At 34.4% G+C, this 25,172-nt stretch overlaps 1 protein-coding gene across 1 annotated transcript in view; it reads left to right on the top strand.

Annotated features, from left to right (window-relative positions):
* Positions 1-25,158, top strand: part of LOC106873969 (uncharacterized) — a 32,104-nt gene extending 6,946 nt beyond the window's left edge. Inside the window, exons 2-3 of the mRNA XM_052975970.1 lie at positions 932-1,108; positions 24,810-25,158. Of these exons, the coding sequence (XP_052831930.1) occupies positions 932-1,108; positions 24,810-25,144 (512 nt within the window). The 3' untranslated portion in view covers positions 25,145-25,158. The remainder of the gene's footprint in view (positions 1-931; positions 1,109-24,809) is intronic.
* The last annotated feature ends 14 nt before the right edge of the window (positions 25,159-25,172 follow it).

The following is a 25,172-nucleotide window of genomic DNA, read 5'->3' as shown; positions in this document are numbered from 1 at the left end:
CACACACACACACACACACACACACACACACACACACGCACACTCAATGGTTCTGTCACAGAAAAAGTTCCAATGACAAAATCAGTAATGATATTCGAATATGCTGTTTCTCCCAAAAATGGTTAGGTTGTTTGCTGCATCTTCAACGGTCAGCCCAGATACTAATAAACATGTTCTTGATGTGTTTATCAGGGGACAGAAATGGTCAGTTGTTTACTGATGTCATTAATCCCTGACAAAATCCTGTTTGGTATTTACAGAGATTTTCACATCTGAGTACAGGGATTAGTATTTATTTCATTATTTTGTATAAGCACTAAAAAAGTTGATTAATGTTAAATTATAATTATTGTATGTATGGTATGTTTCCTGATATTCCCTCTGGTGGTAGAAGTTACTCATCATGTGCCAGGTAATACCTTAGTGTAATATATATATGTGTGTTGGTAACTATAAATATACTGAGAATCATTTCCTGTGGGCTGGATTTTAACCAGATTTCTCATCACCATTACCAGTATCCTTTCAGGAATATATTTCATAGCAAAAAGTATTGCTATGAATAGCCAGCATTTGAAATAAGGGTCCAAAATATTTTGCTATAACTCTGAAGTTATATTTGTTAACCGTTTTCATACCAATCCATCTCGCACTATCCATAGTTCTTTGATACAAACAAGGTTCTTGGATTTTAAATTAAAACCTTTCACCAAATTTTCACGCTAATTTATGTCCCATACATCAGCTTAATAACGACAAATTCATCATTATCTTTAAACTTAATTGAAACAAAGTCAGCATATTTCAACAGAGATATGTTACCAAAAGAATTAATGTTTTATTTTCAGAAGTTGGAATTATTTTCTGTTGTTTTGAAATTTCTTTTTCTTCAGCAACCATTCTTATAGACTCCTTCTTTTTTCTTTTTCAGATTATCCCCTAGAATGGTTACCTTATGCGTACACACTGGAAATTTTAGGATCTTGTCTTGGAGGTGCTTCTGTGATTACATTAGTGGTTTGGCTTTGGTATTTGGGTAAATCCAAAACAAACAGATGCATTATTAGATTCCTGAAATTATTGGCAATTCTTTTACAAGCATTTGCTGGTAAGTAACAACTTCTCTAATTTTAAAATTTGCTCAAGAAATTTTATTTTTTTCACTTTGAAAAACTTTGTAACATGTTTTCAGTGATTATAGGAAGTGGATGTAAAATGAACAAACAGGCGGTCAAATTTAAATAATTGTATGTTGAAAAGGTCATTAAACTATTTTATTTCCTCTTGGGAAGGGAATGATTTGAGGCATGTGAAAAAAACATTTCAAAACTAATTTCATCCTCATCAACTCATCTAAACAAAGTATCTTTTATTATTTCCGTCTTTAAATATTCCCCATGTTTTCTAACAAGCCTGTCGTCTGTTTTTGAAGCTCTGCTTTCATTTTACAATTTTATTAACTCTTTTTAAGACTATTTTAATAGATTGCTATGGTTACTTTTAAATAAACTGTTTACGAGAATAAATAATTGACTTCCTATAATCACTGAAAACATCTCAGTAAAAAGTCAACTTCCATCGTTGTTTGATAAAACAAAATACCAATTGAGCAGTGGAGTCAATATAATCAAACCTATCCCACCTTCCTCCTAAAATTACAGGCCTTGTGCTGAAATTTGAAGCCTTTGGCTGGCAATTTAGAGTTAGTCCATTTGCAACAATTCTGATGATTATTTTGTTGTTGTTGCTGTTGTTGTTCCAAAGGTTATCTCTGACTGAATAAACGAGTTTGACCTCCAGACATTAGTAAGCAGTTTGGTAGTTAAATGTAGGAGTGAGAAGCCATCTTGAGTGTCAGAAAGAGGGATGTTTGGCTTGTTGAAGTATTGATTTAGCCTTTGATAAATTGCAGATCCTTTGGTAACCTTTGATATTGATAACGTACAAAGACAAACGTACAGCCTTTGAGATTCTGGCTAATTGTGATTCTGTTTCGTTACAGAACTGTAATTATTTTTGTTCATTTCTAGTGTCTTTGTGATTCAGCAGTGTTAACATACAACCGATTGGATGTTTGTGGTAGATGTGACTCTCTGGATTCTTTTGTAGGTTTTCAGTGAATTTGGAAGAAATTGTTGAGTCTGTAGCTTGTGATTTCGTTGTTGTTAAATTTTTCCTTGTATTTTTGAAGAAACTGTTGTGGTATTGTGATATAAGTGCAAGGTAGATATGTGTTAACATTGTGTGCTTCTGTCTTCTTTCTTTCTTTCTTTCTTTAGATAATTGCGTAGTATATGATACTTGTGCTTACTTGTTGGTAGATGGGTGTGTTGTATGAAGTTATTTTAGTGGGTGTCCTGATGGGAATGGTAACAATGGTGGCAGTGGTGGTGGCTAGTAATTATAGGAAACAGAGATTTGTGGCTTGTTTTGTAATTTAAGGTGGATATAAAATGTCTGCTGATTTTCTTGATTTTGTTTAGGGATTATTATCATGGAGTTGGTGGCTTGTTTATGTTGTTATTTGAACTTGTTTATGCAATACTCTATTTCCATTGGCTATGGCATTAAGTATGTTTTATTTGATGTTGTAGCTGACCTTTCCAACTACAGGCCTGGTTGAATGGTTAAAAAGTTCACTTTACAGTCATTAGAATTCATGTTAACTCTTTTGTTACCATATTTCTGCTGAACTACTCTGCCTTTGCTTCAATTAATTTTAAAAAGTAACGAAGAATTTAGTGAAATGACATCATCATCATTAAGTTCCATGCTAATAAATTAGCATGGAATTTTAATGGAAACTTTTTAGATTACTTTACCCCTTTAGCATCTAAATCGGCTTTATCCAGCCAAAAATATTCCACCTGTTTTACATACAAACTGACTAGATCTAACCTCTTACACCTACCCTACAATGTCATTCTAGAAGTAAATATTCACACCATTGAAATCTCTAAGCTGTAAGATAATCCTTTCTACTAAAATCACGAGGCCTGAAATTTTTGGGGAGGGGCTAGTTGATAATATCGACCCCAGTGCATAACTGGTACTTATTTCATTGACCCCCCCCAACAAAGGGTGAAGGGAAAAGTCGACCTCTGCAGAACTTGAATTCAGATTGTGAAGATGGACAAAATACTGTTAAGCATGCTAACAATTCTACCTGCTTGCCACCACCAAAGCGATGATGCATTTGTATGAATAAGCATTGCATTGACAGAATAATCCAAATGCTGATGGGTTAAAGGTGGAAGTATTTATCAATGAGGCAGAGATAATCTCAGGTGGATTGACATGAAAAGGGTTAATCTCACATCCCACTGTGCAGTATATTGGGTGTCTTCTACCAAAGGCTTTGGTTGATCCAAACTTTATCTGGGAAAATAGATGAAGACTACCTTTGAAAACAAGAAAAAGGAAAAGGAAATCATTAAAAACCTATTGACTTTTATTGTCAGGACTGTTTCTTTTCAGATGTTAAGAGTTGTGTTTTTTGTGAGAATATCTGCTATTCTGGTGTGGCGCATGTACTTCTGCTAACTAAAATATTGACAAAAAATCTAAAAAGTTTCTTAGAAATACTTGTTAAACAAACACCCTTCAAGGCAAAACTCCAGCATGGCAACAGTCTTATGAGTGAAACATGTAAAAGGATAAAAGAATTAGTAATGTTAAATGTATGCTCATCTATTCTAGAGATTAGTAAAACATTCAGCTGTAAAATCCCTGAACAAATTTTCTCACCACCATTTCTATAAAAACTCGCTGGTCGTGTGGAAAGTCCACAGTTGTTGACAACTAAGCTATAATAATTGTTGTTTTCTTCAACTCCTTTTCTCTAATCTGCTGTAAATATCTAATACCTTCTCTGCCATTCATGTTTTCACTTCCTCTACACTGCTTTTCCCAGGCTTTTTCAGGTGATTCATTCCTCTGCTCTTGTCTCACCCTTCAACTCTTTACCTTCTTGGTTTTTTTCTTTTTTTCTCTTATCAGCTCACGTCATCTATTATTTGTCCATATTTTATAAAATCAAAAAATATAAAAGGTTCAGTCTTCTGTATTTAGCAACAATTACTTGTACCAAGGTGTAAGCACAAAACGACTGAGAATCTTTTATAAATAAATTTTAGTTCAATATATAAAAAAAAACAAACAAAGCTTCCAGTTATTTCCTTACCATTACCACCACCACTGTTAACTAATGCCCTCCCCACCTCCCCACTTTAACACCAAATCACTGCAGCTATCTGCATATTGTGTGTGTGTCTTCTCTCTCTCTCTCTCTCTCTCTCTCTCTCTCTGATTGCTACCACCTCTCTCCACTAAACATTCTTCTCTTAGCTCACAGTTTAACTCATTACCCTTTAACTGAAAGTGTCTTTTGAAGAGCAACACAGATATATATAGGTACAGATACCTCACACACACACACACACACACACACATGAAAGTATGAACATCTCAGACACACACACACACAGAAATATGAACATTTCACGCATGCATGAAACAGCTGTAAATGATATTTTAACTACAATTAAACTATGACCATTTGTTTCAGCACATGATCTCAGATCAGGTTACTTGCTATGCAAGTACATCTCTGTAATAAACTATGACCATTTAATACCAATGATCAACTTCTAATTGTTAATTGTTGCTCCATTTCTTTTCTTATATCTATAAATATATATAGATATAGACATGTTAGTATTATAGAGCAGAAAAACAAAAATGATATCAGAAGTTAGAAATGGTTGAGTGGATTGGACTGGCAACAGATATGTTGTATATTCCAAAAGAAACAGCTTGTAATTCTTGAAAAAAAAAAATGTTTGAATCTTGAGACTATTCAAAATTTTAAAATCCTTATGGCAAAAACTCCACAATTTCTTTCCTTCAAATTAATTTCAGAGTAGTTTCCGATAAACAAATCAGAATACTTTCAGTTTATGATTTTAGTATTAATCCATGATTTTAGTATTAATCCATGATTTTAGTATCAACCCATGTCCAATTACGCAGTTATATGTATTACTATTTGCTAGAAAACATCAGAAAATCTGAACATTATCTGGATTATAATCCCTTAAACCTTAAAAATAGTGGAAGATTCTGAACTTGGAAATATTGATACTAAATAATATGTTGCAATTTCTCTGGCAAGAAAACTGAATGGATATATAAGTGGAATGGAATTAGAAGTATTCTGTGTTTTTCTACTGTGTAAACAAGTATCATGGATATTCCTTCTTACAAATAGAATTATCTATTTTCTCCTCTCGTAGCATTACATGTCTTTTATCTGTTCTCATTGCTCAAATATTTGCTGGGGTCTGTTATAAATGCATTGGTATTGAGCAGGTTGTAGTAGAGTGACATTCATTTATGTAATTTTATAGTCTTTAGTTTATTTCTTTGTACACAAGAGTTAAAATGACCTCCTCCGTTGCTTTGCATTATCTACCATTATATCCACATTCCTTGCACATTCTTTGCACAAGGAATGGATAATTTTTATTTGTTAATTCATTAATCATTAAATATTGAACCAATGGCATGCCATAATCAATTCTTCCTGTCTGTTATAATGCCGTCTCTTGTCTGGGCAGTGTGACATCCTTGCAGAGCCTACCTTATTTCCTAGGCTGTCAATGTCTAAACATTTCTACTGTCCCTGTCCCCCCATAAAGGAACGTGTAAACAACTGGAAGTCAGGAATTTCTGCCTGGCATAGTGTGTGTGTGTGTGTGTGTGCTTCTTGTTACTGGGGACAAAGAATGTTTAGCCATTCTGGCAAACTTATGATAATCTATGTTAATTTATTCATGCAACTGACTGAAACAAACATTTGTCGTGGTTGTTGTTGTTGTTTTATGTCTGTTACAATACAAAAGCTGTATATAATGTGTCTCTCGTAAATTGACTCCCTGTATGAAGCTACTTAAACTGCGGAGGCAATTTTTAACACAGTTCAATCCATGTTGCCTCTTTAAATTATACAACTGAGATTTATTATGTTGAGTTCAGTGGATTTGTTACGATAAGTAAATTGTTTCCAAATATTTTCATAATAATCCCAGGAGAAATATGTCAGATGTTTTAATAATTCTTCTGTTGTGTTGTTACTTGCAGCAATTCTTTTGTTTTTTATTTTGGTTTCTTGACCTTCTGGAAAGTTCCTTTTGTAGTAAATTAAACTCTTACTTCTCCCCACTGAGATTTCTATTTGTCAACATCTGGCTTAGAGCACTACAATAGCCTGTCGTTACACACACATACATATTTGTATGTATGTATATTTGTGTGTGTGTGTGTGTGTATATGTATGTGTATGTGTTTGTATATATATTGTGTGTTTATTGTGTGTATATATATATGTGTGTATGTGTGTGTGTATATATGTGTGTATGTGTGTGTGTATATATGTGTGTATGTGTGTATATATATATATATTGTATGTGTGCGTATTGTGTGTGCGTGTGCATATATATATTGTGTATGTGTGTATTGTGTGTGTGTATATATATATATTGTGTATGTGTGTATTGTGTGTGTGTGTGTATATATATATATTGTGTGTGTGTGTGTGTGTGTGTATTGTCAGCAGAATCCTCTTCAGCCCATAACAAAAATATGTCAAAACTATATCCAAACAAACAAAACTTTTTGCTTAGCTGTCGACATTTTGATACAAACATTAATGAAATTTATTATTTCACTCATTTCAGTTATATTCATTTATATTAATGGTGTTCTTTTCTCTGTTTTTTTTTCTTTTTTTTCTTAGCATGTATATATTACTCCTAAATTATTGTGCTATTAGTGTACATATTTAAAATATTAATTCTCTGTGTCTATCTGTCTATTTCCCTCTCCTATCTATCTATCTATCTATCTATCTATCTATCTATCTATCTGTCTGTCTATCTATCTATATCTCTCTATCAATCTCTATTATCTATCCACGCCCCCCCCCCATCTATCTATTTATCTATCTATCAACCAACCAACCAACAAACCAGCTAGCCAGCTAACCAACCAACCAACCAGCCAACCACCCACCCAACATGAAAGGAGGACATCTATCAAACATAATGCTAAAACATAAATGAAGGCAGAGTGAGACAAAAGAAACATTGTCAGCAGTAACATTTCATTGAAACAAAACCTCTGTGCTGTTCTATTCACTAATGTTTTGAATAATTGCTATGGTAATACCATTAACTTTCAGAAATATTTAACATCCAATCACACATTAAAATGATATCTCTCCGTTGGTAACATTCTTTCATTTTAAACACTTCCATTTACCCTGATATGTCCAGGCAGCAAAATGACAATTGGTAGAGCATTGGATAGAATATCTCATGCTACTTGTTCTGATTCTCTGAGATCAGGGTTCAAATCACACTGGAGTCATCTTTACATTTCATCCTTTTAGGGGTCAGTAAAAAAGGTACCAACCCAAGGTTAATAGATTTCATTAAAAGGTTAGGAGAGGTGTGTTGGGCAGAGCTAAGGCAATCTAGTTAGGAGAGGAGCAACAGCTCTGAATAATAAAACCATAAAATGTAAGAAGTGAGGAGGCAGCCAAGTATTGGTGGCATGACAGAATATACAAGGACCATGCTGTAAAGTGGTTGCCAATATTAAGGAGCATTCAACTGTAAAAGTCATGTCAAAAAACAGAGAGGAAAATAAGAGAGGGATTCCATAAGGCACAATGGAAGTGAATTATTGAGGAAGGCAGTAACGGACTAAAAATTGAGAGAGAAATGGGGAATTTTAATAGTCAGTCTCTTTGGATCATTTAGTATATGTTATAAGTTTCTTGACTATAGAAAGGGCATCAACCATAAAAATGTCATCAAAAACCATGAAATATAAAACAAGAATTATGGCTTTCTCAGTTGATGAGCAATGATTGTGGTTGGCATTAGGAAGGGCATCCAGCTGTAGAAACCAGGCAAAAGTAGACACTGGAGCATGATGCAGTCTTTGAATACATCAAATCCTGTTAAACTGTCCTCCAATCCATGCCAGAACGGAACATGGATGTTAAATGAGGACGACAGTGGTGGTGGCAGTTGTGTGTATGTGTGTGTGTGTATTAGATGTCCTTTGTTTGCCTGCAGTGAAATATTATAAGACAGTGAGGTTTGTTCAATATTAATTTCATTTCTTTAGATTAATAATTTATCAGGAATAATTATGGATGACCTTGGGTGCTATAAAAATTTCAAATTTGCTACTCAAGTGGGGACAGAGTTAAAAGCCATAGAGTAAATAACTCATATACGATTCATTTTAAACAAGATTAATGTGAGTTTTATGTTAATATCTTTAGGCAGGAATATTAATTCTCAAAAGTTAAAATGCTTCCATTTATATTTTGTTATTAAAATATTTGAAATACTTTCATTCATATTTCTTACTACTATTTTCTGTTCATCTTCTCAGCTGAAGTGAAGAAATTAAATATTTAATCGGAAAGAGTAATTTCTTCATAAATTTAGGGCAAAGTATAAAAGTTAATAACTTCTCTTTAAGCAGATTGGGTTATGGTGGTAGAATGGCGGAATGGTAAGTTCTCACTGAAACAAGTTTGCAATCTAATTTCAAATCCTTGTTGGGCCACCATATTTTACACATGTCCTTTGAGTCTGTAAGGAAATGAGTGTCACAAGTGTTGTTGTTCCTTCACAGTGTGTCTGAGGCTGATGGAGAGAACTCCATGCAGACGGATCTCCTTGTGGAACTGAAGTGACCAGACAAGTCTTCATACTTAGTAGTAATTGTGTGAGTTGATATGGTAGGACTTGAAAGGCAATCTGTTGTTTTCAGCCCTGGTCAATGAGATCTATGATCAACCCTATTCCATTTATGACCATTCTGTCTTTTTCCTAGCCACAATGGATTCAAGATCACATTATTCAATGAATCCTTTTCATTTTTACCCATTAGGATATAATTTCAGGGAGATATGGCTGCTATTTCTAGCTAGTGAAGTGATTGTGTAAAGGCTCCCTCATTGGTTCATTGAGAAATATGTTTATTGAAACGGTGAATGAACACTGACTGTAAGAAGGGGTTTTTGTTGACTTCACATGGTGAATAGTGACTGTAAAAGGTGTTGTTGTTGACTTGACAGACCAAATAGTGACTGTAAGAGGTATTGCTAACTTTACAGGGTCAATGGTGGTTGTAAGAGGTGTCTTTTACATCTTGCTAGTTGGTTTCTTCCTTCTTATCATCTCTGCCATCTCCAGTATTTGCTATTTAACTTGACAATCATTTAAAATATTTAACTCTTAGTAATTATTTTTTTCTTATGAAAATAATCAAAATATCCAACTGGATTTTTTCGTTTCTTTATGTAAAACAAACATAAAAGTTATAACATCTCAGGAATTCTTTAGGACTCATAAAATCAAATATTTGATCAGAATTTCTGCAGTGTTCTCATTCAAAACTTTAGTCATAGATGGTTTTTTTTCACTTTGGCACAGGAAATGTACAGATTTTTTTTTTTTTTTTTTCATTTCTTGACTGGATCACGGGCTGACATTCTTTGCTCTGAGATTATTCACTTCATTTGGAAAAGAACTGACACCATTCAGTCTAAATAAACAAGATGTCTTAAACTGGTTTCTTAATAGTTGTTTGAAAATAAGTGATAATTCCCTGCTAAGCTATTCCAGTCAGTCCAATAAATATTAAATTTTCTCAAGGGCTGGGGGAGGGGGGATGCTTAAAAGAAGTTAAGTAGCAATCTCTTAAAATAATATTAGATGGGTTTGCATGAATTCCTAAAGCTACTTCATGTTAATGAAAGCTAGAGGTGTAGAGGTGTGGTGGATGGGGAAAGCGAGGAGGGGATGTCTTGGTAATGAAAAGACTGGAAAGGAATGTTCTTGTTGCTGTTATCATTGTGTCAGTTTAGAGACATGACCTGTTGAAAAACATTTGGTGAGTGGTTGTCTCTTTAATATTGCAGTTAATGGAACCATGCAGAGGTGCCAGACAAAATGTGTTGCTGTATTTTGTTATGTCCCTCTAGAGCAGGCACGGGCAACCTTTTTCAAGATGTGGGCTGCATGGCACATGGCTCATCATTAAGGTGGGACTCACCACTAAAAAGAATTTTCATTAGTCATGCCATTCAGAAAGTCCTACAGGCCACAGGGTAGATATGACTGCTCTAAATTTTGGTTCAAACCCTGCTATTGTAAACTTTTAAAACAAGCACTAGCATTAAGAAGGGCGTCCAGTTGTAGAAACCATCCCTAAACTGACATGGAGCCAGGGTAGCTCTTCAGCTGTCCAACCCATGCCAGCATGGAAAATGGACGTTACATGATGATGATGACTGGTCAAGTACAGGGGTCAATAGAATTGGTTGTACTCTATTCTTAAAACATCTCTGGAGGCCTTCTGCCCATGTTTAAAGTTATTAGACACAACAACCTTGCCTTTTCACATTAACTTTTGTTACTTGTGTATGGACATATGCAGGATGTGTTGAGAGTGACTGAAACTTGAACTATGAAGAGAGAGAGCTTCAAAATCTCTTTGATGGTTCAGTCACCAGGATTCTTATCAGGGTTCAAAATATGCTGTGAACACAAGGAGGATGTTTCTGGACACATTCCACCCATCTTGTACTATTAGTGCTCACTGCAGCATAAGCTCTGCTGGCCACTGCTGTTGCGCTGGACAACTGACCATTTCAGATATTTTACTTTGGAAAGATTTCTGCTCCTTAATAGAGGACAAATGATCACTTAACCCCATTGTTTGTCATTGACAGAGACACACATGAAACTGAGAATCTACCAAAGCTAATGGGAGACTGAAGCATTTGGTACAGCATTGTGAGACGCTTCTCAGTTGTGGCCATTTAATTGGTTTTACTAACTCAACTCCAGTTTCATTACAATCTGTAATGGCTTTCAAATATATCATATTTATCTATCCAATGGATCCTGTCTATCAACTCAGACATACATTTAATCTGTATAAAATCTATCTAGGAGAGTCACTGAAGTGTGTGATATCTAGAAATGTCATTGAAATATGTGGTCTATCACTGGGAATAATATTCAAGCGTGTGATATCTCTGTTTATGAAGAATTCTTCTCAAGTGTCAGATGTGTAGATGAGTAGGCTGTTGAAGTGTACTATGTCTAGCTTGGAATATTATCGAAGAATGGGCTATAAATGTTTATAATTGTCCAATTAATTGCATAATTATTCTCTTTTCTTTTTCTGATCTCATCCACAGAAGTGATAGATTGTAGTGTAACATTAAGACAAAGTAGAATTTTGTTAAGTGATTAATTTAGTAAATGGTCTTCTGTAAGAGAGAAGAGATATTTTTGCACAGTTCCAAATACAAAATGTTATTCCATAATTGGTTCAACTCGAGTATTATATGCAATAAAAAAAATAGCCTGGTGACGATCGTGTGTGTGTGTATATGTACATGATGGACTTCTTTCAGTTTTCCTCTGCCAAATTCATTCAAAGGCATTGGTTGACTTGGTGCTATATTAGAAGACACCTGGGGGGCCATGCAGTGGGATTGAACCAAAAACCATATGGCCACAAAGTGAGCTTCTTAACCCCACAGCCATACCTATGTCAGACTTGTTCCATTCTTACAGTGTCACCAATGTCTCTTTCTCCGCCATCTTTCTTCATTCTGATCCAGTTCTTGTCTTTGTTTCTCTTGTTTAACCCTAGGACAGTCCTAATCAGGACTTCTGTAGTATGGAGATGTGGAGGGAGTCACTGAAATGGCTAAGTGCAATCCCTAGGTATTGATGCAGGTTGGACGTTTAGTTAAAAAGCTCTCCCTAAGCTTTGGGAGTGGAAATGGGTCCAGAGAATGTGTGTGTGAACTTGTGAACTGGACGTACAGATTCTGCTTGAGGATACCTTAAGAGTACAAGTGTCCATGGAATACTCAGCCACTTAAAACTGTGATTCAATGAGTAGGTGATTCTGTTGGTTGAACAACTGGGACACACTCGTCATTGAAATCAAGACAAGATCAATGATGACGCATTAAATTCCTTCACTGTCATCAGTTCACACTATGTCAACAACATTTTGGTTGTTCATGTCAATAAAGTAAATACCAGTTATACAAGTGGGTAGAGTCTGTTATATCAGCTGATTTGCAAAGGTTAATATGTGTCTGGGCCAAAATAAATCAATATTTACATAAATATGTTAATTATAAAGATGAATAATTCTGGCTTAGAAAGCAGTTTTTCTGAAATGAAGTTGTGTTTGTTTGTGTGTGTGTGTGTGTGTGAATTTCAACACTTTACATTTGTCTGCAGGGTGTAATCTACATTGTTTCTTCTATAGCAATTTGTTGTCTGACTCCTCCATCACCCAGCAGTTCTGTACACAAAAGATACACGATTTAGTTTGCCTTTTGGAACAAGGACAGAAATATATACTCATCCACACACACACATTCTATCTCTCTCTCTTTCTACCTACCTCCCCTTTCTTCCACCCCCTCTCACCCCTTTCCCTCTCTATATATATATTTGTTTGCTTGTTTTAATAAGACTAACTGCTTCTGACATACACACATATATAATACACACACGTGTGCACGCACACACACACGCATGCATATTTGTTTGTTCAGTAGGAATAACTGCTTCTCAAACTACATCATTGGGGCTCAGAGAAAGAATAGGGAGTCAAGGGGAGAGAGAATAACTTTCCAGTAACAATGGAAGACATCTTCCATGTGGCTGCTGTAGAATATTTATTTGAAAGTTTCCCTCTTCAGCTTTGGGCCACCTTTTCACTTTAATGGCTGCAAGAAACAGATTTTTGGTTCCATATTTTTTCCCTTTTTTTAAAAAATCTATTCATTATTGATTAATTTTACTGCAAGAAAACAACAACAACAAAATCTAAGAGATGACAGGCTTCATCATTATCGGCTAATTTTCTTTTCTTCTACCTCCAAGTCAATCAGCGTGCCATGCCTTCTCACTTCCAGTGACTAACAGTTTGTGCATGCACAACAACAACAACAACGAAAGTGAATGGGTGTTGAAAGGGTTAGGGAGAAATTCTTTTAACAATTGTCATTTGTTTTCAAGAGGTTCCAGAAATGTTTCTTGCTCTTCTGAAATGTTTCTTGCTGCTCACTGCTCCTTGTTGAAATGTTCTCATTTACAAAAAATGTTAGCAACAACAAATATCAAACTTGTGTTGTAAAGCATTCAAGATATTTCTGTTTATTGTTGATTGGTTCTTTCATCCGTTTCTGACTGCAGGGACAAATATTTGTCTCGTCTTGCGGCTTGCTTAATACTGCTTACCTACTTCATCTCTGCTCCCCTTTACTCTCTGCATTTAAAAGCTGTAATCACTACCATAGCATATAAAATACCGCCCAGACAATATCATATTAAAAACAAACAATTTTTTTCCCATAAAATGTCCCTATTAATTCCTAATAATAAATATCTTTATTAATCTGCTTTCCATTCTCAGTTTCAACGCTTTTCTCACTCTGTTTTTATCCCTAATTCTCTGTCTCGTCTGTGCAACATAAGTTCTACTTCTTCTTAACATTTCTCCCTCATTTTCAATCTCTCTCTCTCTCTCTCTCTCTCTCTCTTTCTCTCTCTCTCACCCTCATTAATTAATTAATACTGTCCTTAGTCTCTAATCCCTTTAGCTGCTGCTGCTACCCTAATCCGGGGGTTATTTGTGCTAATCAGCATTCTCACTAGCATTAATGTAATACAAAAAGAGGTGAAAATCCTCCAATGAAAATATTTCAAGCATTCTTTTATGTCTTTTATGGAACAACATCAGTTTTGAAAAATATTTTATTGAATTCAATGTTTTTACTTATCTCCTCCAACTCCACTTTCTACTTTCTTCATATCATGGCCAAATATTATTTTATGTATTTAAAATTACAATTAACTGAACTAGTCTACTATCATCAGTGAATTTAATGAAGTAAAAAAATATTACAAGAGAAGAATTTCTTTTCCCTGTTTGGATAATTCTTCCTTATTAGAATAACATTATGAGTAACGGTTGCCATTAAAATGGAATGTGTGAATTTATTCACAAATAAAAGATGAAATAAGGAAATAAAGTGGGATTTACTGCTAGAGATTTCTTTATTGATATTATCTCAACATGAGTAGATCTTCAAACTCATTTCATAAACATCAATATCGGTATTTTATCTCGTGTTTTATCCCCCAGTGATTTGTTTACAGAAAACTGCCATTGGATGTTTCATAAATATTAGAAATTGTTCTTATATTCTGCTCTTATTAATATTATTGCTTAGTTTATCTTTCTATTATTATTCAGTACATCCTTCTGCTCTTAGCGTATCTTCATGTTATTAGTATTATTACTTAGTATATCCTTCTATTATTACTGTCCTTACTATATCCTTATGTTACTACCATCCTTAGTATTGGGTCATCCCATAAATAATGCAGTTTTTTTACATTTCTTTTATTTTTCAAAGTTAAGATAAACAGATTTCTTTTTTAATCTAAAATATACTCTCCTTCATTTTCTACAACATTCTTCCACCTATCTAGTAGACTTGCAAGGCCCCTCTTCCAAAATTCACTTGTCTGTGATGAAAAATATTCCTCCAGTACTGTTCTGCCTGTCTAAAGGCAGAATTTCATACTTTTTCCATCCAAATGATTTTGAAGATTACAGAATAAATGATAATCAGATGGGGCAATGTCCAGTGAATATGGTGGGTGGGGCATCGTTTCCCATTCAAACTGCTCCAACCTTTGGAATGTGGCCAAGGATTATCTTAATGAAAGAACACCTTTAATGTTGAAACCAAAGATGGTCATTTTTCTTCTAGCGCTGACTTAAGCCTGGAGTGCCAGTGTTTCTCTTTTCCCTATCCACTGTCTTCGATGCTTCACAATTTTATAGAGAACCCATTTCTCGTCACCAGTCACTATTTGGTCCAAAAAAGGTTCATTCATGAGACATGACAGCTGGCAGAGTCGACATACCAGACAAAAATTTAGTGGCATTACATTCTGAGTTCAAATTCCATCATGATCAACTTTTCCTTTCATCCTTTCAGGGTCAATAAAAAAAGTACCAGTTGAACACTGGGGTCAGTGTAACCAACTTACCCCACTCCCTTCAAAATTTCAGGCCTTGTGCCTCTGGTAGAAAGGATTATTACTGTCCTTAGTGTATCCTTCTGTTATTACTCTCCTTAGTGTATCCTGATGTTGTTAATGTACTTAGTATTTCCCGTGAAACTACCATGTTAGTTCCATTACTTCCATTACTTATTCAGTGAGACATAAACAGAATTATGTTGACTTCCAGTAAAACATTTGCAAAAATCTCTCTTTATATTTAGTTGTTTGATTTTATATAAGCACAATGTGTGCAGTTGTCTTCCTACTGTAAGCATTTCAGGTCACTGTTTGCTTTCTCTCTCTATACACAATCTGTGATGTATGCAATGAATTTTAGGTACATACTTCTCTCAACACACACACACTACTCTGATCATACATCACCACACTAAACACACACTGCTCTAAGCACATCTTTCTCTAAGCATACACTGATCTAGAGATGGCAAAATGCCTTGTTTTATTTGGTTACGTCCATTTGAGCTTAAATCCCATTGAGGTCAGATTTGTCTTCAGTTTCTGGGTCAATAAAATAAAATGTCTAAAGTCTGGTGCAGATGCGGACCTCTTTGACTGTTTCCAACCTCAAAACAGTTGTGGTCTGAACCTGTTATGAGACATTTTTCTGGCAGTCTATACTGTACTGTATAGACACTGAGTAGTAGTAGTAGTGGTAGTGGTAGTAGTAGTAGTAGTAGTAGTAGCAGCAGCAGCAGTAGTAGTGGTAGTGGTGGATGGTTATGGTGGATAGTTGTGGTGGTGATGGCAATAGTAGTAATGGTGGCGGTGGCAGTAGTAGTAGTGATGGTGGCGGTAGTAGCTCTAGTAGTAGTTGTAGTACTAGTAGTGGTGGTGGTAGTAGTAGTAGTAGTGGCAGCGGCACTGGTGATGGTAGTGATAATGGTGGTGGTGGTGGTGGTGGCAGCGGCAATGATGGTTATTGTTTCAATTTATATTCATTGAGAAATTAACAAGCTGAACATCTCCGAGTTTTTATCAACATCTTTCAAGACATCTTTGCCAGGCCTAGATTGCTTGTGGAGTTTGAAAGCTTCTCGTGTGTTTCTTGCCGAAGTAATTTCCTCTGGAATATATTTACTGTTAAAAATAGATGACAGAGATTTGAGATCAATATGATTTCTTAGTGATAGTTCTTTGTGCAGTTCTTCACCAGCTCCTGTAATCTGAACATCAATATAAAACTAGCTCAACGTTCAGCAATTCGCTTTTTCATTTTACTTTCTTGTGGGGTTTTTTAAAATTTTGTTTGTTATTTTGTTGTTGTTTATTTATCTCTCACAACAATACTTGAGATTTTTCTCTTTAAAAACGGTTACTTAACCAATTCAGTGAGCAATCATTTATATTTATAGCCTGTGGTTTAATTTCACATTGTTTATTATTAGTAGACCAGACTTTTGTTTCACATTCAAAAATACTTTCTAATAACCCTTTCTCTGTGAAACCTTATATTCAATCCTCACTTCAGCAGAATAGATTAACAGCTTTTTTCTTTTCTTTTCTTTTTTCATCTCTCAAACTGTAATATCTAGATGTATTCTTTAAAAAAAAAACAGAAAGAAATTGAAGACACTCTGCTACACTGAAGCATCCATTTTAGTAAATGAAATCAGAATATTTGAAATAAAGGATGTCGATGTGGTAGGGTAGGTCTTTCTTACTGGAGTGTCGCACCATTGTTAGCAGCATACAGCTTTTAGAATTTTTTTTTTTTTGCTTACACTACTCCCCTCCCACCTGCTCTCTTTCTCTCTCTCTCTCTCTCTCACACACAAATTGTGTTTATATAAATTTATAAATTTCTTTAATATCCAGTTGTTGTCGAATACTTGTCCATCACAAACACACTTCTAAAGATACACTTCAATATCGCAATTAACAATTTAGCATTTAAACCTGCCATACCCAGCCATAATATCCTATTTGTTTTTTGTTCTAACTAACCAAATACAGTCTCTCACACATCATCATCATCATCATCGTTTAACATCCAGATTTTTGATTCATATGCAGTGAATGTACTGTAGAAATAAGAGTTTCATACTTTTGCACAAGGCCGGCAATTTTAAGAGGTCGGGTGTGGGAGTTGATTATATTAATCCCTGTCCTTGACTGATACTTTATTTTATCAACCCTGAAAAGATAACAGGTAAAGTTGACCTCCATGGGATTTTGAAACTCAGAACATAACGAATCAGAATCTATCTTTAGAAATAATAATCCTTTCAACCAGGCATATTTTATCTGTTGCTATGACATCAAGGAGTGATCTCTGAACTTGTATCCTTGTCTATTTTTTTTGCTGCACCTTTTCATTTTTGTCTCTTATCAATTACATTCTATTAGAAAATGAGCAATAAATTAATTTAGATGTGAGAAATTTATTAGAGAAAGAGAAATTTCTCTTTGCTTATCTTGAACCACTCCCACTTAAAAAAAAAAAAAACTCCTCCAAGTTTAGAACTGACTGACTTCAATAACAAGATTAGGGAGAAAATATCAGCGAAATTTCATAAAAATCTCTGTTTGTTAAGATTCTTAACATATTTATTTAAGACTACTTTCATCTCCAGCAGTTACAAGATGTGTATCATCATAACTTGCTTTTTCCCTTAATATTTGCTAAATGTGTTGGAAATGTTTACAAACAAAACACGAATACAGCAAAGTTTCATGAATCTGGCATGGAAGTAGTCTTATGCTTTTCGATGCTCTTCAGGTTTTCTTTGTTTCCATTTTTGTCCCTAAGTACCATCACTTGCTGCTGGTATCTCTCTGTTCCTGTTTGCATTCAAATTGAAAAGAATGGTGGCAACACTGCAGCCCTTCCTTTGTGTATTTATATTATATCATTATCCATTTGTGAAAAATATCTTCCAATTTTAATAAGAAGAACCATTTTGGAGGCAGATGTGAAAAGAAAGCATGTAGCTCTCACATTGCACTTGGAAACTGAAATAATATAGTATTCAAAACTAGGTGAAAACCAGAATGCTATTTTGTGTGAATATCATGTAGAGTCGCATCAGATTTGTGACATTAAAAGGCAAAAGACCTGTTGATATCTGATTCAGAGACAAATAAAGGTGATGATGTGTGACATGCTTTAAAAAACAACCAAAACTTTTGGAAGTAAGTGCAGTGTTATTTAAGTTTAGTGCAAAGTGATCGAAAGGTATGTCAGTTTCAGGACCAACAATCATTGAAAATGTCAAGTAATTACACAAAGACATGGATATTGCTGAGACTCGTTATTTGTTGTAGGATGGTTTAGAAACCTTAATATACAACATTTATAAACATAATTTACAGATGAAAAGGAACTTTGTAGATATTGAAGCTGCTAAAAATAGAATTACATTTTTGATGACCTGATTAAAAAAAATCTGATTCTGTTGTTTTTGTTTATTTAAGCCTAAGTCCCAATACGCTGGTATGTTTGAAAATGTAGCCCTCCCCGGATCCCAAGCGTACCAGATTATCAGGGTTGTTCATTCACTCTTTTACTTTTAATTTCCTTTCTCGTTTCTGTACTCTTTACCCTCAGACAACTGGCACCTTCTTCTTTACTTCGTGTTTTTTTTTTTTTTTTCAACATTAATTTATATAATTAGTAAGCCATTTCAAATTAAAAAAGTTGACTTCTTTACCGTTATGAACATCATTTATTCCTTTGCCAAATTCGTTTAATATAACATTTTATCCTTCATATATGCAATATGTGACTCATCATTTCAATTAGTTTTCTAACCAGAAAACCATTTACATGGAATATAGTTTAATGAGATTATCAATCACTAATAATCTCATTAAGCTGTATTTTCTTTAACTTCTCCATAATAACTCTGTCTTAATCCCACTTTAGAAATAGTCACTGCTTTTCAAGTTCTTCCCCAGTGTCTGGATTAAATTCCATAAAACATTATTTTTCCCATTTCGGTGATGGTAATAAGGAAGAATCAGCTGCACTAATCTTATTTCTTTGGTAGGTCAAAAGACAGTTGACTCATTTGCAACATCTTCATATTAGAGCAGAAATATGTACACTTTTGCATTGTGAGGCTCAGCTACACCTAAAAAAGGAATGACCAGGAAAGTGGCATGAGTCAGTCCAGTCTTTAGTAACTATTCCCATATAATAATTAGATCTATTTGCTGTCATACTAAGGAGTATTGCAGAAGTAAAATGTTGTCTGTTAAACTGAGAGTGAATGAAGTAAAATGAAATTGTGTGGAAGGATGAGGTGTTTATCTTTCATGTTTGACTTCCAGCAGCAAACAGGGAAGGAATGTTTGAATGTGACAGAATTAAAATGAGAATGGGTTAAAAATAATAGGTGTAACAATGATTGGAGGGCCAATGTCATTGACAGAAAATACAACTGTAAAACTATTTATATGATTCAAATAGGATAACAAGAGTTATCTTCCATATTTGTAAGTCATTTACTAATACGATAGTCCCAATAATGATTTCGTTTTACTGTTAAGTTTAACTGCATTTTAAAAGAAGCATTCAGATGTCCCTAAACATCAAAACACCTTTTCTTTTTATTTGTAAAGATTGGATTATAAATTCCTTTCCTGTTAAGTAATATATGCGTTACTGCTTTATTTCGCTCAAAATGGCTGCAGGTTCTGAGCAAACTGGTTTTTAGGGCATAGTTTTTAATCCTTCGTTAAACCTTTTTCACTTCCTTACTCTTGCCATTAATACCTTCAACAAAGACTTAATCATAACTTTCATCTTCTAAATATAATTCACATTCTTTTATGTTGGCGCAAAAAAACTTCATCGCATTTTACTTACTGTTGTATTCAAAAGTTATAAGGGGAAATAAATTCCTTCCTGGGGTTGATTTTGCTATTCTTATCACCTCTATAACCACCTTGGGCCACCAATGGTAAACTTTATGAGTAAAATCAAAATGTTTAAAAGTTCACAAACATTTTCAGTTATTAAATCTTATCAGTCATTTTAGGATATCAAATGAGAATGAGTAATTTTTATCTCTTACTTCTCGTCTTCAATATTGATTACATTTTGAAGAGGTTTTCTCATTTCTTTACCTTCGCTGCCGACTGTCAAATGTTCTTTATTTACGAGTTTTCTTAGGTTTTGCCTTATTTTATCTTTATCCTCTCTGTCTATCTGTCTGCTCTGCTCTAATTACTCATTAGTTCATTAACCTACAGCATTTATTTATACAGTCCTCATTTACACACCTCGTTATACCTAATTATCCATGCTCTCTACAAATCAGTTTAAATTAATCTTCTTGTGAAGCCTTAATTTGTCGCCAACTTTAACAGTGTATTATTTAGCCAGCCTGAATATAAGGAATTGCCAAACTTCTCAGAACTATTCACCATAACTGGTAAACCCAACTCAACCACACTACTGCCACTGTCTCTACTTCCAGTTGCAACTAATTACCATTTCTAGTAATTAAGTCACCATGTTAATAGAATAGATTTCCTGGTTTTGTTGTATGGGTTTGGTGGAATGTCTTTAAACACTGGAAGTCTAAAAGCAATCTCAGGAAACTGAATTATGTTGACTTAATTTAATATTTTCAATGTGCTTTCAACTCTTCATATTCTCTAGGATTGTGAGATGCAGATATGGTTGTGTGATTAAGAAGTTTGCTTCCCAACCATGTGGTTTCAGGTTCAATCCCACTTTGTGCCAGCTCCTACTGTGAAGTCCTGGGCTGGCCAAAACCTTATGAGTTGATTCAGTGATTGAAAACTGAAATAAGCCTGTTGTGTGTGTGTGTTTACTCTCCTCCCCAAATCACAAACTAAAATGATGATGTTGTTGTCATTTCTCTGTCAGTGGGTGTCCCTTAGTTTTGAACCTTCAAAGATGTGTGGAATAAGATATCCCTTACTCTACAAAGAGCTAAGGGCTAATGACAGGAAAAGCATCCAGTTGTAAAACTATGTCTTAATAATATAGTCGTCTAACCCATGCCAGCATAGAAAATCAGATGTAAAAATGAATGAAAGATTTGCATTTTTAATTTATAACAAAAACGGGATCAGTTGCACTTTAATCTGTGACCAAGCAAAATAACTTTTTTTTTTCTTGATAGTTTAATCTTTAATTAAGTCCTGCAATTACTGTAACGAACATAGTCTTTTTAACAGACGAGAGCAAAGAAATCAAAATTAGTTGCAAACAATTATAACATGATTGCTTGTGGGAAAATAACAATCTATGTTGGAAATCAATAAATATCAGTGTTTCTTCTTCTAATCTGATCAAGCATTATATTTATCTGTCTTGGATTTAATTTCTATGTATAATTTGTTTTTCTGAAAATGGTTCCATGATTTTTAATAGCTGTATCAATCATCAGATGAGCAAACTCATAAGATACCAAATTATATTCTGAATTATTTGAAAAAGAAATATAAATTTCAAGCTAAAAAGTGTACTCAAAATTGTTCATTTCTATGTAGACGAAGGCGATAGACGATAAGAAGTTTGCTTCCCAATCACATGGTTCTGAGTTCAGTCCCACTGCGTGGCACCTTGAGTGAGTGTCTTCTACTATAGCCTTGGCCCAACCAAAGCCTTGTGAGTGGATTTGGTAGACGGAAACTGAAAGAAGCCCGTTGTATGTGTGTCTGTCTGTCTGTGCTTATCCTCTACCACTGCTTGACAAGTAGATCAAGGAGGATATTACGGCCAGACATGACCAGTTTCAAGAGTTAATGGTAAACCAGGGTTTCATATTGTGGTACGAGGCTAGCAATTTGTTGGGAGGGACTAAGTTGATTACATTGACCCCAGTGCATGACTGGTATTTATTTTATCGACCCTGAAACAATGATATGGCAAGCTCAACCTCAGCAGATTTTGAACTCGGAACATAAGGACAGACAAAATGTCTCTAAGCATTTTACTCAGCATGCTAACCATTCTGCCAGCTTGCTGTCTGCTTAATATTTGACTCAATGGTAAATATTAAAATGATGTCAAGCAGTATGTGTCCTATATAGCATGAAATATGTAGAACACACATACAATCTCTGGGCTCTTGTATAAAAATGCTTCTTCAATTATTATGCTTGTTTGTATAGTTTTATTACTTTTTATTGTTTAAGTTATTGTATCTTTCCTACACCTATTGCCAAAAGATTATTCTATTGTACATCCCATCTCTACCATATGACATCTTTATGCAGCCGCACTCGATGTTTCCAATGTGCTGATTTCACAAAAGTGTTCTTTCAACTCCACGGAATGTTTTGTTGTTGTTGTAGCCTAAGAAAAATGTGGAAGATCAGAGAGTTGTTATTTTTGTTATTAACAAAGGACTTCATTATTTGAACAAGAACAAAACTATAAAGGATGTGGTGTTGTTGCAGGTTGACAGTGAGTCATAAATATTGAATGTGTTAAGATCTAAGAGGACTGGAGAGATAAATGAGGCAAGTATGTGTCATTTATGGAGCATGAGTGGACAAATGTGGTCATCGACATTAAAGATGTCAGGCTTTATATAAAGAGAAAGGCGACAGCGAAAGTGTGGACAAGTGGTTAGAATGAAGGAGGGGGGGTGATGGGTAGACGGGTGTTGTTGATTGCTGATGGTGTTAGGCAGCCATGACAAAACAACATTAAGGAAGTCATGGGAAGAAATATTGAGAAGATTAGACGAGGATAAAATGTCAAATGATCAAAATGAAGGGTAACATGCAGTAGAGTCAATCCCATCAGGAAAACTGGAGGATAAAATGATAAGGAGAAGGATGTGATGATGATGGTGGTGGCGGTGGTGATGATGATTGCATGAATTATATTTTATCTCACCATTTGTTTGTAGCAAACAGGAACTCATATTTTGTTCGGTGTGGATTTAGTACACAGAAACTGAAATAAGCTTTTGTGTGTGTGTGTGTGTTAGTGCTTCCTTGCCTTGACATCACACAATAGTTGTAAAGAAGTGTTGCCATCATACATGCAGTTGTTGTTTGTTTGTTTCTGTCTTCTGTGAAACATGTCTGACAAGAGGGGGGATATCACCTTGCTAGGAAACTGGTAAAGGTTGGTGTTTAGAGAATATATATATATATATATATATATATATATATATATGTATTGATTGAGGTACATATTAGAGTTGAAAATTCTGGAAATATTGTTTGCAGAGTTATATAACAAAACAGGAAGTTGGAAACACTTTTGGTATTATTTATTCACCATTACACATGTTTTGTTTACTAATAGGAGTTACAAAGTTTTACATATTTGATAACTGTATTAAAGATTTTTTAGACAGAAAATTAAATAATATTTAATTAAATGATGTTATTTAATTATCTGTCTAAAAAATCTCTCATAAGAAATTCCTCACATGTTTACCCAAAATGTAAGACTTTGTAATTCCTATTAGCAAACGAAACATGTGTAATGGTGAATAAATATATTAAAGAGTTTTTCCAACTTCCTGTTTTCTTTTATATATATATATATATTTGCACACATGCATGCGTGCACACACACACACACATTTATATTTCAATGTGTCCACGTTGACCAATGTTATTAAACATAAACAACACAATTAAACAATAACAACTTGTACAGCTGCAACAGCACTCAGTCTACAGTTATTTGTTAATTTAACTTAATTACTTAATTTACAATCTATCTGTGCCCAGCTATCTACGTACCTATCTGGATTCATTTAATTACATACTTATCCAATTATTTAACTGTCTTGTCTGCCTATTCATCTATGTACCTGTCTGTCTGTGTGTCCGTACAAATCTATATATCTGTCCGTTTGTCTGTCTGTCCATATCTACCAGCTTAATTCATCTATCCCACCCTTTCATCAGTATACCTATCTACCTCTATATCTACCTACCTACATGCATACACCTATGCTTATGTCCACACATACAAGTAGTTACAAGCAGGTAACTATTTAGCAGGACTTGAGATAACAACTTGGTAACCTCTTTTTTTTTTCTTTTTGCAATAAATTTACAATTTTCTGTCTTCATAATGACTCTGTAATCCCTTAATTTTCCCCCTTTCCCTCTCTTTCTTCCACAATTCCTTCACAATATATTTATGATTCTTGTCCTGCTTTTTTCTACAATCTTTTTTAGTTTTCTTCATAAATTTTTGTATTTTTAGCAATTTTTCATAAATTTCTCTTCATTTGCTTTTTATGATTCTGTTTGTCCAAATCTACGAACTTATTTCATCACTATATCTATCTACCTCTATATCTACTTACCTACATGCATACATTGCTGCTTTACCAAACTATATATGCTTTATTTAAAAGCAGCAGAAATATAACAAAAACTGTTACTCGGAGTTTCACGTTCCCGTTCATCAGACAGTTTGTTAGATGAACGGTAACGTGAAACTCCAAGTAACAGTCTTTTGTTATATTTCTGCTGCTTTTAAATAAAGCATATTACTCTACCTCTGGTATTTGAGTACTCTTTTTTCCACCTTGTTGCACATTTATGTGCTTACTCCGGTGTGTATATATATATATATATACGTGATGTAAATGATTTGTTCATACCTTTTATTTCTACTTTCAGGTATGACAACAATCTGTGGAATTACAATAGTTATTTTCAAAGCGAAATATTCTCGTTTACTCTGGGCCACCTGGTTATGTTTGACCGGAGCTTTACTTTTCTTTGTTGGATTAACCATAACATGGAAATTTCCGAAACTTAATATCCACTGGAGATCGGAGCCTGAACTTGCCAGTGAAATATCCAACGCTACACCATTATCCACAATGTCTCGTGAATTCAATGAACCCCCCCCTCCATATCATGTTGCTGTCAGTCAGAATCCTGACATCGCTACAAAGCAAACATCAGGCAGCAGGAGTTATGTAGAAATTTCAAAACCTATTTATATATGACAGTAATTATATAAACATATATATATAT

Source organism: Octopus bimaculoides, chromosome 23 (genome assembly GCF_001194135.2).
Source record: "Octopus bimaculoides isolate UCB-OBI-ISO-001 chromosome 23, ASM119413v2, whole genome shotgun sequence".
Classification (NCBI taxonomy): domain Eukaryota; kingdom Metazoa; phylum Mollusca; class Cephalopoda; order Octopoda; family Octopodidae; genus Octopus; species Octopus bimaculoides.
The sequence above is the reverse complement of the archived record's forward strand: the minus strand, read 5'-3'. Positions and strand labels throughout refer to the sequence as shown.